Source organism: Chrysochloris asiatica, unplaced genomic scaffold (genome assembly GCF_000296735.1).
Source record: "Chrysochloris asiatica unplaced genomic scaffold, ChrAsi1.0 scaffold00003, whole genome shotgun sequence".
NCBI classification, from domain to species: Eukaryota; Metazoa; Chordata; class Mammalia; order Afrosoricida; family Chrysochloridae; genus Chrysochloris; species Chrysochloris asiatica.
This window is the reverse complement of record NW_006408521.1, coordinates 13,052,449-13,068,926: the sequence shown is the minus strand read 5'-3', so window position 1 is coordinate 13,068,926 and position 16,478 is coordinate 13,052,449. Positions and strand designations below refer to the sequence as shown.

Sequence of the window (16,478 nt, the reverse complement as noted above, 5' to 3'; positions counted from 1 at the left end):
AAAAAGACCATAGAATAATTGATGCGTTTGAGCTATGGACTTGGAGAAAAATATTAGAAGTACCCTGGACCATGAAAAGAATAAACAATTCTGTGTTAGAAGAAGTACAGCCAGAATGCTTCTTAGAAACCAGAATGGCCAGACTTCATCTCTCATTCTTCAGACATACTATCAGGAGGACCCATTCTTTGGAGAAGCATATCATGTGTGGTAAACTGGAGGTCAGCAAAAAAGAGCAAGACCCCTAATAAAATGGATTGGCACAGCTGCAGCAGCAATGGGCTCAAGCGTAGCAATGATTATGAGATTGGTACAAGACTGGGCAGTGTTTTGTTGTGCATAAGGTCACGATGAGTGTGTACTGACTCGACAGCAGCCAATTCCATTCAGAGTAAACTATATGATTATCTGATTCAAAATGTTTTATTATCTGTTTTAGCTCACCAATGCTTGTGCATGCATTCTGTTTCATTTTTGATAACTCCCAATTTTCCTAGATTCATAGTTCATGCATTCCATATTGGATGCTTTCAACCATTTCTTCTCATTATCAGTTGAGCCCCATCAGAAAATGAAGTTCCTGAAAGCTTTATTCCATCTATATCATTGAGGTCAAATCTACTGTGATGGGGTAGCTCAATCCCAATTGTATTTAGAGTGCATTCTAACCTGAGGTGTTCAGCAATGTTTTGCTGTTGTTATTCATAAAGTTTTCAGAGGGTAACCTTTTAGATGGTGTCTGCATCTCCTTCTTCCTTGTTTGTGTTAGTCTGAAAGCTCTGCTAAAACTTCTCCACGATGGGTGACCTTGCTGGTATTTAAAATACTAGTAATGGCATTGCTTCCAGCATCACAAGAGCACATAAGTCACTACAGTGCAACAAACTGGCAGACGAGTGGTGGGGAATAACAATGTTGTTGTTTTTGTTAAATGACATCGAGTTAATTACAAACCAGTAGTAATTAATATTTAAAAATCTAGGAGTCCTTAGCTGATAATTATTAAAGGCTTATAAGTCCAGTCAAGGACTCCTGGTGTGATACTATAGCATCAGTACTGGACTGCTAACTGCAAGGTCAGTGGTTCAAACCCACTGGCTGCTCCTTGGAAACCCTATAAAGGGTCACTATGAGTCAGAACTAATTCGGCTAAACTTAGCAACAACAACAGTGTTCAAGGCCTGCTTCTAAGGATGTACATGCATTAACTCATGCAATCTTCACAGTAAACCTCAGATGTAGGGATTATTATTTTTTCATTTATAGACGAAGATAATGTTTCATAGTTTAAGATCTTGCCCAAATTTATCCAACTAGTAAATCATAGAACCAGGATTCAATTCCATGCCAATCATCTGATTCCTTGCTATGATCTCAGCAGTTGTTGTTGTTAAATGCCATGGAGTCAGTTCCACGTCATAGTGACCCTACATAGGGTTTCTGAAGAGTGGCTGGTGAGTCTGAATCAAGTGCTTATCCTACATCACCACACCATGACTCTTGATCTCAGGTACTACACTATACAAACCAAACCTTTGAGTAACCCCCTGAGCAATTAAGGGTGCCAGATAAATTTCACTCTGTATAATAAGCACTGGACTGCTAACAACAGGTTGGCAGTTCAAACCCACCACTTGCTCCTTAGAGATCCTATACAGGGTCGCTATGAGTTGGAACCCACTCTATAGCACACAACAACAACAACAAAGATAAATTCTCCAATCAAACCAAGTCTAGCCTTAGCTTCTGTAGAGAGATTGCATGGGAGCAAATCTTCTGTCATTAGATAAAATGACAATCTAGTTAGATCCCTTAGTAATATCAACAATAAAGCAGTAATATCATCAGTAAATCTTGAGATTCTATTAAATTCCCAGAAATTTGTAAAGTGTCATTTGTCTCAGGTTGTCTGCTCTAGAAAGCAATGGAAATAGAGCTCCTTTTAATTACATGTCTAAACATGAGATATCACATACCTTGATTGCTTCCCTAGGAAGAGTTCTAAGTTTTTTAATTGGACTTTGGTTATATTTCACTGTCACGACTGGAGCCAAAGCAAAAAATACCTTGATCTTCTTAGCAAGCTCTGGATTTGTAGAGAATGCTATGAAACCTGAAATAGAAGAAGATATTAGTTCATACAGTTAAAATATATCTTCATCTATTTTAAAAGGTAGTAAAATTACCACCACCACCACCACCACCACCACAAAATAAACCAGAGGGAATTGAAGCAAATACTGTTGAATGATGATGCACAGATGAGATTGTAATCATTGCAATGAAATGCTGGTTTAAAACTGATGTTCTCCTATGTAAACTATCACTCAATTCACAATAAAAACTTTTTAAAAGTAGTAAAAGTAGCCCAATTAAAAACTAAAGAAACAACTCAAAAAATAACCAAAGTAAAAATAAAAACAAATGGTAGGTACCACTGGCAGGAAAAGGTTTTCTAGATTTTCTAAGGATGGCGTTGATTCATTCAGGATAACAAATGGGTCTTCTATCCCTGAGTGTAGTTCTACCTGTAGAGAGTATTGTGTAGAGGATTCAAACATTCACTTGATAAACTCTAGTGAACAGTCTAGGCCGATGACAGATTTTGACATCAGGCAAACCTGAGCTGTAACCTCACCTTCTTGCCGACAAGTTGTATGAAAACTTGAGCAAGCTATCTCCTCCCTATGATCTTAATTTTCTCAATCCTTAAGTCTGGATAATAGAATCCTTATAGGATTCCTGTGACAATTAAATAAATATATATGTTTCATTTGGTGAAGTTCACATGTGCGGTTACAGTTTATGTATTTGTAATGCATAAGGTGTTGTTGGTCTTACAAAATTCTATTGTATGATTTCCAGCATCATTTCTATCACCAAGGCTATATCTTCCAACTACTGATCCTTCCTCTTTGTTACCAACATTTACATTATAATTACTAGTACTTATCAATGCATCTCCATTGTATGTTTGTTCAGTCTATATATTTAAATGTATATAGATTTTGTTACATCTATATACATAATCTGATTGTGATTCAAACCATCCTGTGGTCCAGTGCTTATCCTACAGCACCACACCAGGACTGTATATTAATATCTATCTTATATCTATCTATCTATGGAGCTCTGGTAGTGTAGTGGTTACGAATTGGACTAATAATCTCAAGGTCAGAGATTCAAAACTACCAGCAGTTCCAAGGGAGAAAGACGAGGCTTTCTGCTCCCATAAGCATTTACAGCCTCAGAAACACTATACAGGGTTGCTGAGGTGGAACCAATTTCATGGCATATAACCACCACTGCCACCATGTATATTTATATTTATTTTTATTTGTATATTTGTTGTTATTATGTGCTGTTGAGTCAGTTCCTACTCATAGTGACCTGTATAGGGTTTCCAAGGAGCAGCTGGTGAGTTTTAACAGTTGATCTTGAAGCTCAAACTGACCTTGGAGTCAAGTGCTTATCCTACAGCACCATACCAGGACTTGGAATTATGACCATTAGAAAAGTTTCCTAAATTCAGCCACTTGTAAAATAAGGTTGTTAATGATCTCATATGATTATGATTTCCAGTGACAAAATGCATGTGGCATGCCTAGAATAGTATAGGAATACTCGTATAAGCACCTATTTTATACCAGAAACCTGATTAAGACAAAGATGCAGGAAAGAGCCTGGCAGAAATGCTGTTGGTATTGTAGGGGGGACCTCTAGGCCAAGAGAGAGCAGTGAGGGGAGTAAGGTGCTTCATGGCACAGCCAATATGCCCCACCCACATCTTGCCTACCCCAGTGTTACCAGGGCAACTAAAAGTCACACTGATTGTAGCATCTCTTCACTGAACATGGTGATGATTCTCTCCTTTCTGTTTGGTATTTCTCACTAGGTTGCAAGCCCTGTAAGGTAGGACTGGGATTGTGTTCTATTTCTGCTTCCTAGAATATAGCCCACATGCTTGCAAATGTTTGTTGTGTATGCAAATTAGTAAGTGAATTATTTTATGTGCTTCAGACTTACCTATCAACCTCCAAATTTTTGATGCAGGAGGGAGGTGTGGGGAAATTCTTACTGCCAATTTTGTTTTTACTCTTCAGAAACTAGCCAATGGCATTGACTTCCTGTTGGTGCCCAAAATAAAGATTGCACAAAGAAGAAACCCTGCCCCTTGCCCCAAACGCACCTATGGTAGTGCCTTGGGAGTGACCCACATAGAAGAGTTGCTCCTGTCCAGTTTTCTCTGTGATGAAATTGAGTGTGGCTGGAAGATCATATTTAGCCATCTCATCAAAGCTGCCAATAAGAAGAAAACAACAAATTCCAAAAACATGCCATTGTTCAAATCACACCATTGCATTGAGTAGATTCCAACGCATAGTGGTTTCGTGTATAACAGAGTAGAACTGTACTCCAAAGGATTTTCAAGGCTGTGATCTTCCAAAAGTAGATTGCCAAAGCTTTCTTCCAAGGCACCTCTGACTGGGTTTGAACCACGAATCTTTTGGCTAGTAGTTCAATGCCAAACCATTTGTGTTACCCAGGGACTTTATCTCCTTGTTAGGAATGCAGTTTACAAATACATTCATAGAAACTTCATAGATATAGATGTTTAGCTTTTAACTAAATGTAAAATTAGAGTCTAAGTATCCAATAGTATGAGTCTGTACATACTGACACTCTATGAGGATGTCACCTTGCTTAAAAGAGATTTTAAAGAAACTAGAATCAGAAATAAAAGATTTCCAAAGACCTAAAGGTACTTTTCCTGTAAATTTAGTGATATGTCACTTATTTCTATAGAAATTTTACCAAACTCCCCATATATTAAAAAAGAGAATAAAGCGAACAGATTCATAACTCACAATCCAGGAAAGACACCTGATAATCGGCACATTTGTTATTATCAGGCATTTCATATTCTGCAAGGAGTTTGGGAAACACTGCTCTAGGAAGTCATCATCCCCCCTGAAATAGTGCAGTCACACAACTGCACTGAATGTGGAAGCCTTCTTTAAAGTGTGGAATTGTTGTTGTTGTTGTTGTTGATAGTTGCCATTGAGAGTAAGTACTGACCCATAGCGACCTTATGCACAACAGAACGAAACACTACCCGGTCCTGGGCTAACCTCACAATTGTTACCACGCTTGAGTCCATTGATGCTGCTGCTTTGTCAATCCATCTCGCTGGGGATCTTCCTCTTTTTCTCTGACCTTCCACCTTACCAAACATGATATCATTCTCCAGAGACTGGTCCCTCTTGACAATATGTTCAAAGTATGAGAGATGAAGTTTGGACATCCTGGCCACCAAGAAGCACTCTGGTTGCACATGGCAGGCCATGGCACTTTCAACATTCTCCTCCAATTCCATAACTCAAAAGCATCAATTCTTCTATGGTTTTCCTTATTCACTGTTCAGCATTCACATGCATATGAGGTTATTGAAAATACCATGGCTTGGGTCAGCGCACCTTAGTCCTCAAGGTGACATCTTTGCTGTTCCACACTTTACAAAACGTCTTGTGCAGCAGATTTGCCTAATGCAATACATTGTTTGATTTCTTGACTGCTGCTTCCATGAGTGTTTATAGTTGATCCAAGAAGAATGAAGTCCTTGACAACTTCAATCTTTTCTCCGTTGATAAGATTGTTGTTTATTGGTCCAGTGGTGAGGATTTTTGTTTTCTTTGCATTGAGATGCAATTCATACTGAAGGCTTTGCTCTTTGATCTTCATCAGTAAATATTTTAAGTTTTCTTCACTTCCAGTAAGCAAGGTTGTATCATCTGCATATTGCAGGTTGTTAATGAGGCTTCCTCCAATCCTGATGCCACGTTTTTCTTCATAGAACCCAGTTTATTGGATTATTTACTCAGCATACAGGTTGCATAAGTATGATGAAAGAATACAACCCTGTCACACACCTTTCTTAATTTTAAACCATGCATTGTTCCCATGTTCTATTCAAACAACTGCCTCTTTGTCCGTATACAGATTCCTCATGAGCACAATTAAGTGTTCAGGAATATTCATACTTCACAATATTGTCCATAGCTTGTCATGATCCACACAATTGAAAGCCTTTGGGTAGTCTATAAAGCACAGGGAAACATGTTTCTGTTATTCTCTGTTTTCAGCCAGGATCCATTGGACATTAGCAATGATATCCTTCATTCCACGTCCTCTTCTGAATCCAGCTTGAACTCTAGAAGTTCTCTGTCAATGTATGCTTGCAGCTGTTTCTGTATTAGTAAAGCTTTACTCACATGGGATATCAAAGACATGGTTTGATCATTTCTGTATTGGGTCACCTCTCTTTGCAATGGGCACAAATATGGCTCTCTTCCAATCAGTTGGCCAGATAGTTGTCTTCCTTTTCTTGGCATAGATGAGTGAGTGCTTCCAGGGCCGCCTCACTTTCTTGAAAGATTTCCATTTTGATTCCATTAATTCCTGGAGTCTTGTTCTTTGCCAATTCCTTCAATGCACCTTGGACTACTTCCTTCAGTATCATTGGCTCTTGATCATAGGGAATGCCAAATGACTTCAAGGAATAAGGTAGAGATTGGGTAGCGTAGTGTTTATGAATCGGGCTGCAAACTGCAAGGTCAGCAGTTCAAAACTACCAGCTGTTCCGCGGGAGAAAGATGAGGTTTTTTGCTCCCGTAAAAATTTACAGCCTCGGAAACCCTATACAGGGTCGCTATGGGTCGGAACCGACTCCATGGCACATAACAACAACAACAAGACCAAGGAATACATGGCTTCAGTGACCTTCTTAGCGCCTATGCAAGTGCTTGGGGTTACCCTGACCAAGCAGGACTTGCTTCTGAAGCAAAGGCGCTGCTGGCAAGTCTCTGCTCCTTAGCCTATTTGAGATTAGGCTTTCTCCTGTATTTTTCCCAGTACCTGATTCTGGGGTATCGTTTCAGCACAGTCAGCCTGGTTGTGTGGTGGTGGTCCTTCACTACTGAGTGAATAGATATTTGCATGTCATCTCCAAACACAGAAAACATCATCTCCATTTCTGGCATATCATAAATGTCTAGGTCTCAGGATTTTCAACCAGAACACAATTGTTTTTTTCCCCCCATATTTCCGCAGCTCTGTTTCATTTTTTAATCTTTAGGAAGGGTCTCACACAATTTTTCTACAAGGTTCATGATGAGAAAATGATGATCATCCTGGAATTATTCTTTCTGACCACTAACCAGCCAAGTGAAAGCTTGGTCTCAGGAAGAGTGTGTTTGAAAGTAGACTTTAAGTCCCCTGTGTGGTACTGCAGGATCAGCATCAGACTGCGAACCACAAGGTTGGCAGTTCAAATCCACTAGCAGCTCCTTAGAAACCCTATACAGGGTCATTATGAATTGGAACCCACTCAATGACACTTAACAACAACAAGCCAGCCCAGGGAAGGGCAGTCTTGCCCTCAGGGGACTTAGATACCAGGGTCACATCCTCATGAATCAGAACCTGACCATCAAGTAGCCAGCCATGTGATCAAAAGGGCCCTATAACCAAACCTGTCAACTTTTCTAATCTGCAATTGTGGCTGCATCCCAATCACGGTCCTTCCAAAATTCTGTAGTTCCACCTGCGACGGTCATCAACTGATGTGCCTCCAATACTGGCTTTGGGATGAATTTCTTTGCTTTCTATCACCTATTAATTAGCCACATGGTCATGAATCTTTTAGATACCATTATGACCTCCTGCCGATGATCTCACTCATCCATACGATTTGTCGTTGTCTTTTCTTTGTTCTGTTTAGGATGTAATAAAGAGGTCTCTATAAAATATATGAGAAATTGGAGGCTTTTTTCTTCTAAACAATACACACACACACATACACATAAGCAAGGGTTTGAAAGCAAATCACAATATAATAATAAATGTATTACGGTATTTCTCAGAGTCCGTGAAGAAGGCCTCGATAGAAAAGTGCTTCCTTTGTTTCTATCTCCTGGATCCCATTAGTTACATTTGGGCAGAAAAATCAGAGTTTTCACACATATATATGAACACGATACACACTTTATTCATTAGTAGACATCCCCTTACCTGAACGCCCAATACTCTGTTGATTTGGGTGACAATTTCAAGTGTTTTCTGGACCAGGTATTTCCCCGGCTGTTCCCCATCCACACGTCATAACCATGATCTGCCAGAAGAAAGGCCAAGCTGTTGTTGGGCAGGTTGCAAATCCAGTTACTGGCAGATGTAACTAAGCCATGCTGCAAATACACAACAGACTTTGGAGCTGAAAAACACAGGCAACAAGAATTTCATTTCTTAACTTCCTTGTTAATTGCTGTCGAGTCAGTTCCTACTCATAGTAACCCTGTATAGGGTTTTTGTTGTTGTTGTTAAGTGCAGTCGAGTTGGTTCCAACCCACAGCGACCCTGTACAGGGTTTCCGAGGGTGTAAATCTTTACGGGAGTAGAAAGCCTCATCTTTCTCTCATGGAGTGGCTGGTAGTTTCGAACCACTGACCTTAAGATTCGTAGCCCAATTCATAACCACTATGCTAGGAGCTGTAAATCTTTATGGGACAGAAAATCTCATCTTTCTCCTTAGGAGCAACTGGTGAACTCAGTGCTTGTGCTACAGAGTCAGCATGCTAACTTCCTTGTTGTTGTTGCTGTGTGTAGTCAAGTTGGTTCAACTCATAGCAACCCTGCATAGGATATCCAAGGATGGCTGGTGGGTTTAAACTACAGATCTTGTGGTCAGCAGTCCAGTGCCTTCCTTACAGTGCCCCACTAGGACTCTGTTAACTTCTTCTGTGTCTATAGCTAGTCTCTTTCCTGACTTCCTGAAGTACTGAAGAAGGGTTTAGAGATGACATTTGGTGCCAGGCAAACCTGGGTTCTCATTCCTTCTGAACTACTTGGGAAAGCTAGTTATCTTCACTATATCATATTTTTCCATTTGTAAGTTATTTAAGTGCTGGAATAAGATTGTCCTGGTTCATTCATGATTCTGTTACATACTAAACACATTGTCCCTTGGTTAATGTATCTATGTAAAGAGAATATCACAGAGGTTATCACATAGTGTAATCCTAAGAATTAAATGTGAATCAAAATGCCTAAAAGACATTGTAGGATAATAATTCACAGCAACCCTATAAAGGGTTTCCAAGACTGTAAATCTTTGCAGGAATAGAGAGCCTCATCTTTCTCCCACGGAGCAGTTGGCGGGCTCAGTGCCTATCCTTCACAGCCACTGTGCTAACTTCCTTGTTGCTGTATGTTGTCAGAACTGTTCAACTAATAGTGACCCTATAAAAGGTTATTTCCATTTCTATTAATAACATTTTTCATCTTAAAAAACACCTCAGTGCAAAACTTTTAATAATAAAGTTTCAATTTCATAAAACAACAAAACCAACAATAAAAATATTATTTATTGAATTTTTATTAAATACTAGATTTTGGAGTCCTGGTATAGCATTCTAGAATCAGCACTGGACTGCTAACTGCAAGGTCAGCTGTTCAAACCCACCAGCAGCTCTCAGAAACACTATGCAGGGTCACTATGAGTCAGAACCGACTCGACAGCACTTACCATCAACATGATAGATTTGACACACAGTTTCACTTAATTTGCAGTGTTAGCAAGTAAAATACAAGGTTGTGAGTGGAATTTGACAAAATATAATATTGCTTATAAACTCACTGCTATTGAGTCAATGCCAACTCATAGAAAGTCTGTTTAGTACTGCTGAAGCTGTGATCATTTATGGGAATCGAAAATCGTATTGTTCTCTTGTGGAGCAACTGGTGGGTTTAAATCATCAACCTTACAACAGTCCAGTGCCTATCTTCCAGCACCACCTTGTAACATTGCTAATATAATATAAAAATCATATTCCCAATCTAGAATTAGAACAATCTGATTAAGAACCCACCAATGATCACGTGAATCTACTGACTTAAAATGGAGTCGGTTTAGTCATTAAGTCTCAAATGAGGACACTGCAAATGAGGAAGTTTATAAAATTCGCTAAGATGACCTTTTGGTCCTAGAAGGAGAACAGGACAAGGAGAGTAAGATGTGCTTAAACCCACCCAGTTAGGTATCTCAGGAATTAAACAGCTGAGACCCTAAAGGTAAAATGTTTGAGGAAGTTTATTGATTTAGTGTTTCCTTTTCGGAAAGAATGCAATCTTGATGCTTGTTGTTGTTGTTGTTGTTGTTGTTGTTGGCTGCTAATGAGTTGGTATCGACTGTTGTGCATAGCAACCCTAATCACAACAGAACGAAACACTGCCCGATCCTGGGCCAACCTCGCAATTGTTGCCACGCTTGAGCCCATTGATGTTGCCGCTTGCCCAATCCATCTCACTGGGGGTCTTCCTCTTTTTCTCTGACCTGCCACCTTACCAAACATGATATCCTTCTCCAGAGACTGGTCCCTCCTAACAATATGTCCAAAGTATGAGAGACAAAGTTTGGTCCTCCTGGCCTCCAAGAAGCACTCTGGCTGCACTTCTTCCAACACAGATCGGTTGGTTCTTTTGGCAGTCCATGGCACTTCCAATATTCTCCTCCAACACCATAACTCAAAAGCATCAACTCTTCTATGGTCTTCTACTTGATGCTAAGATAGATTAATTGTACATCCAAATGTAACTTACCCTATATAATGTGCCTGTTCTTCATATGGACAGGATGGTCTTGAGAAATTATTCTCCCATCTTCCACACTGCTGATTTTCTGTTAATAAAGCTTGGCTTGGATCTCTTCCTGTCTCTGTGATTGACTACAGTGACAGGCGGCAAGCCCTCTTTTCAGTTTGGCAACATCAACACCAAACCCAATGACATCAAGTTGATTCTGACTCAAAGCTGTCCTATGTAGGGTTTCTGAAACTGTAAATCTTTACAGGAGTAGACAGCCTTGTCTATTTCTACAGAACAGCTGGTGAGTTTGAATTTCCAACTTTGTGGTTAGCAGCCCAATGACTAACTCACAGAGCCACCAGAGCTCCTTTGACTTAGAAGAAGAAAAAAAAGGAAGTAGGGGAATGGAATAGAAAACAGAAAGGAGAGGAAGTGACAAGGCCATTCCTCCATGTTATAGCGGTTTCTGATGGCTGTTGTCTTTTTGTTGTTGTTTAGTTCTGAGGACTCTTCCTCAAGTCACTTGTGGGGCTAGAAGGGCTTCCTGAGACTAGATCCCGGGAGCTAGATTGACTCTTAGGAAGCCCTCAGCTATCTGAAATCAAGGAGGGAAAAGGAGTCTGTGTCCACTTATCCACATTTTGAGAAAAAAGAAAAAAGAGATGTTACAACTCTGCCAAATTTAAATACTGCCAAATGGCAGTCAGAGTGTGTAGTCTCTCTCTGATCTGGGCCCTCAGGAAGCTTCTCATTATAGAAATCATGAAGACAACTTTCCATCCCTGGAATGTTAGTTTCTATCTGTCAGAAATTACAAAAGTTTGGAAAAACAAAGTCCTCATAAATATTTGCAAAGGTCATGGAGTTATTCTGAAAAAATTGGTTCTAAGAAATCAGTAATACCTTTACATTGTCCTCTTTTTCTGAAAAATCTGTATTTTCTCTGTAAATAATTAACCCATCTGAATCAGCCCTCCAAAGAATAAAAGTGAGAAAAGCACAAAAACACCCATTTCACAACAAAAGCTGGCCTGCTGCCACCAGGACAGACAGACATCTCTGCTTTAGGCATTCCTCCTTTCATGCCTAAATCAATCCTACCTGTTCCACTTGGGCATTGTCTTCCATGAGGGATTCTGTAGATTCCAAGGATGTAACCATCTTTAGTCACGACATCATACTTTTCACAAGGGTAGCCCCAGTAGGAAATAATCTGACTCTGAAAAGAGGAAAGAAAAATATACTTGTACCCCTAAATCTTGTAATCCCTTAATTTTTACATATGCAATGCAATGTATAGAACTTGAAGTTGCAACATACTACTCATCTGTTTATATATTGGAACAGCACACAGAAAAAAACAAATTATAGTCATCTGAGGAGGGTTTCTAGAAGGGACTGTATACAAAGACATGAGTAAAGCAGGGTGGGGCAACCAAACATTCTGGTTTGCTCACGACAGTCCCTGGTTGATGCCTGTTGGCCTGGTATTTATTATTACTTGTCCTGGTTCAATCTCAAAATGTTTGACAAAAATATTCTATTCATTTAATGAGAGAAACTGTAAGGGTTGAAGCAGTGCCCTTTCGTTAGGGAACTACTGTCAACTTTTAACCTAAAGGGAGATAGGAGGAACCAGTTACCAGAGTAAGAAGGAGAAGGTCAAGTTGAGAGGGCCCCATTAAAAGGAGTGATTGTATTCATTGTAGGGATTCCGCCCTTTAAACTGGCCTCAGCTGGAGGGAAGCATGGCAGTAAATAGCTTGACCTAGTTCCCCTCCCCACTGGCCAATCCCTTGCTGAAGATTTCAACTGAATTGAAAAATCAAAGGTCAAGGAAGCTTGTTGATCTAGTCCTTCTAAGTCATCCTCCCTGTCAGAGAGAAGGGTGCAAAAGGATTGGACTATTAACCCAGAGGGGTAAGCAGAACATACTCCATCACAAATAAACAAAGAAGAGGAACACTAGTGTTGTAGAAGAGGAAAGAGAACCCATCTTTAAACATATATGGACATTACTGTTGTTGCTGTTAAATGCTCTCAAGTGGATTCCTAATCATAGTGACGGATATAGTTTCCAAGGAGTGATTGGTGGGGTTGAACCATCAATCTTATGGATTCAGAAGAGGATGTGGAACTAGGGATATCATTGCTGACATCAGATGGATCTTGGCTGAAAGCAGAGAATACCAGCAAGTTTACTTATGACTATGCTTTTGATTATATAGATCATGACACGCTATGAATTACATTGTGAAGAATAGGTATTCCAGAACATTTCATTGTGCTCACGAGAAACCTGTACACAGATCAAGAGGCAGTCATTTCAACAGAACAAGGTGAAATTGAATGGTTTAAAGTCAGAAGAGGTGTGTGCCAGGATGAAAGAAAGGATTCTTTTACCATACTTAGTCAATCTGTACACTGAGCAAATAACCAAAGAAGCTGGACTATTTGAAGAAGAATGTAGCATCCGGATTGGAGGAAAACTCCAATCTCCAATATGTAGATGATACTACTTTGCTTGCTGAAAGCAAAGAGGACTTAAAGTACTTATTGAAGAAGATCAAAGACCATACCCTTCAATATTGGTTGCACTTCAATATCAAGAAAACAAAAATCCTCACCACTGGACCAATAAAAAACATCATGATACATCAAGAAAGGATTGAAGTTGTCAAAGCTTCATTTTGCTTGGATCCACTAGCAACATTCATGGAAGCAGCATTCAAGAAATCAAATGACATATTGCATTAGGCAAATTTGCTGCACAAGCCCCTCTTTAAGTGTTCAAGAACAAAGATATCAGTTTGAGGACTAACATACTCCTGACCCAAACCCTGGTTTTTTCAGTAGCCTCATATACATATGAAAGTTGGACAGTGAGTAATGAAAACTGTAGAGAAACTGGTGCGTTTTTGCTATGGTGTTAGAGAAGAAAGTACCAGGGACTGCTAGAAGAACACATAAATCTGTTTTGGAAGAAGTACAGCCAGAATACTCCTTGGAAGCAAGGATGGGGAGATTTTCTTCTCTTGTACTTCAGACATGTTATCAGGATGGACCATTTCCTGGAGAAGAACGTTATGCCTGGTAAAGTGGAAGATCCATAAAAAACAAGATTCCCCAAAGAGATGAGTTGTCACAGTGGCAACAGCAATGGGTTCACACATAACAAACATGAGGATGATGCAGGACCAGGCAGTATTTCGTTCTGTTGTGAATAAGGTCACTATGAGTCAGAGTAGACTGGAAGGTACCTGACAGCAGCAACAACATCTCCATGTGGTGACCTTTTATATGGCACAGAAAACAAAGGAATCTCTTCTCACAATGATGGCAGAGCTTAACAACAACAAGTAACATACACACAGAGAGCAGGGGTGGGGGTGCAAGGAAGGGGAGGACTATCTGGATATGACATCATAACCAGGTGACCATTAAGGTATATGTTCAGGAATGTTCCTGTGAGGGCTGCCTGGGGGACTACAAGGTCGGTGGTTCAAGCTTACCAGTCACTCCTTGGAAACCCTATACAGGGTCACTATGGGTCAGAACCCACTCTATGGCATTAACAACAACTTATGGCAGTTCAGCTGTCAGAGAAGCATAAAGTATTCGAGAAATAAATCACATCTGAACAGTTAAACCTAGGCACAAGGTGGAACTAAGCTTGCCTGACTAGAATCATTCACAGACAGATTCCGTGCTCTACAGCTTCAGTGCTTATTAGTCATTTCTGCATACACACTAGTTATTAGTATAAGACTTGAGCCACAAAAGTGTGCATTTGCCCATGTTGGGTATACAAGGTGTATGTATGTATTAGGGGCAACCTAGAGCCTTGCTTAAGGCTCTATGGTGATAGATTGTTAATTCCATTAATTCCATCTCTTTCACTAAATAGCTAGAGAATTTGAACTCTGCTTTATTTCTTCAATTGTACAACAGAGATAATAATAGTATCTCCTTACAGATTTGCTGTTAAGCCTGCCACAAAAAGTAAGTGCTGTACTAGTTTTTGTTATTCTTATTGTACTTCTAAAAGAGTGATGTTGTTCCACTCATATAGCAACCCTGTATAGGTTTTCTGAGGCTCTAAATCTTTACGGGAGCAGAAAGCCTCATCTTTCTTCTGTGGAATGGCTGGTGGGTTTCAACTGTCAACCTAGTAGTTCCAAGGCCAGTGTAAAGATTAATAAGAGTCAAGACAATCTCAGACCAGGGAGGAAAAGATGTGTGATCATGGAGGAAGAAAATTATTTGGATTTGAGATCTAAGTATATTCACAGACAGAGTTCAGCAGTGTAGCTAAAGGTTAGGAATACTTGCTGAATACTTTGGGAGGAGGACATAAAGAAACAATAAGAAACTTAGATATCACCATTTTTCTTAAAATTCTAATATGGGGGGGCTTCAAAATGTTTGTAGAAAAAATTCCACTCTTATAATCCTTTTTTCCACAACCTTTTTGAAGCCCCCTTGTACAAGTGTGCGTGTGGGTAAGGCTATGAATAGTGAACAATGTATACTAGAGCTGAACTATCCCACTGGAAGGAAATCTCTAGTGGATGCTTTTCAGATTTGTCTTTTTTGGATTTTGTCCAGTACTGCCTCATTTCACTTCTGGTGTAAATTGCTGTGTAAGTTAGGATACTTTTTGTTACAGAAACTAATGATAGCTTATTGTTGCAAAGTGCCATAGAGTCAGTTCCAACTCATACCAACCCTATATAGGGTTTCCAAGGAGCAGCTGGTGAGTTTGAACCGCCATCCTTGTGCTTCAAACTGACCTTGCAGTCCAGCACATTAAGCTGTAGCACCACACCAGGACTCCAATGACAGCTTACTAAAGCTAAAAGAAGTACACTGGTGTAGTTCTCAGAATCATAGAAAATGCACTATGAAAAGAGTCAGGAAGGATCCCAGGATTCCCTGAAAACATAATCAACATGAATGCACAGCCTTCTTCTCTTTAGGAGGCCACCATCAAATGGCAGCTCAAGTCAGCAGCTTGTACCGGTCTTTCAGATCTTGGACTTAGTAAGCCATGCCAGGAAACAGGAGACGAAGTGCATACTTGGTCACTAGACAATCAAACTAAATTGTAGCTAAAACAATGATAAATTAATAATACCTTAAACTAATGTTTTCTTCTTTCTTTTTTTAGCTTGTTTCTGTCAATTGTGAAAGAGCTGAACAGAAACTTTCAAAGATCAGCTCGAGAAGATAAAGCCAAATATTACAACAAAATGTGCAAAGATCTGGAGTCAGAAAACCAAAAAGGAAGAACATGCTCAACATTTCTCAAGGTGGGGGAACTGAAGAAAAAACTTCAAGTTTTGACTTTCATTATTGAAGGATTTTCTGGGTAAATTATTGAACAATGCAGAAAGCATCCAAAGAAGATGGAAGGAGGGGGCTTGATGACAGCTAGGGTAGAGGTGCTGTGAAATTTGCTGTCAGCCACAAAATACCAGGCAAAGCAGATCCAGGGCAGAGCTCCCAAATTTGGACCCACAGAGATAGGAATACTTTGAAGGTTTGAAGGCTTATAGATTGTGGAATTTGAAGCGAAGTTAAAAATTATGTACTTTTGAATTGGCCGGGCTGGCCTCGGAGGCCAGGAGCCAACATCTCATTGTTGTTGTTGTCAGATGCCATCGAGTCGGAAACAACTCGTAGCGACCCCATGCACAGCAGAACGAAACAATCTCCAATCCTGGGCCAACCTCACTACCGCCACCACACTTGACGCCATCAATGATGTCACCTGGCTGATCCATCTCATTAGGGGTCTTCCTCTTTTTCTCTGACCCTCCACCTTACCCAGCATGACA

At 39.9% G+C, this 16,478-nt stretch overlaps 1 protein-coding gene across 1 annotated transcript in view; it reads right to left on the bottom strand.

The window, feature by feature from the left end:
• Positions 1 to 16,478, bottom strand: part of LIPK (lipase, family member K) — a 59,228-nt gene that overhangs the window by 34,057 nt on the left and 8,693 nt on the right. Inside the window, exons 2-5 of the mRNA XM_006831122.1 lie at positions 11,740 to 11,857; positions 8,071 to 8,269; positions 4,190 to 4,299; positions 1,977 to 2,113 (exon numbers count right to left, since the gene is read on the bottom strand). Coding sequence (XP_006831185.1) covers positions 1,977 to 2,113; positions 4,190 to 4,299; positions 8,071 to 8,269; positions 11,740 to 11,857 — 564 coding nt within the window. The remainder of the gene's footprint in view (positions 1 to 1,976; positions 2,114 to 4,189; positions 4,300 to 8,070; positions 8,270 to 11,739; positions 11,858 to 16,478) is intronic.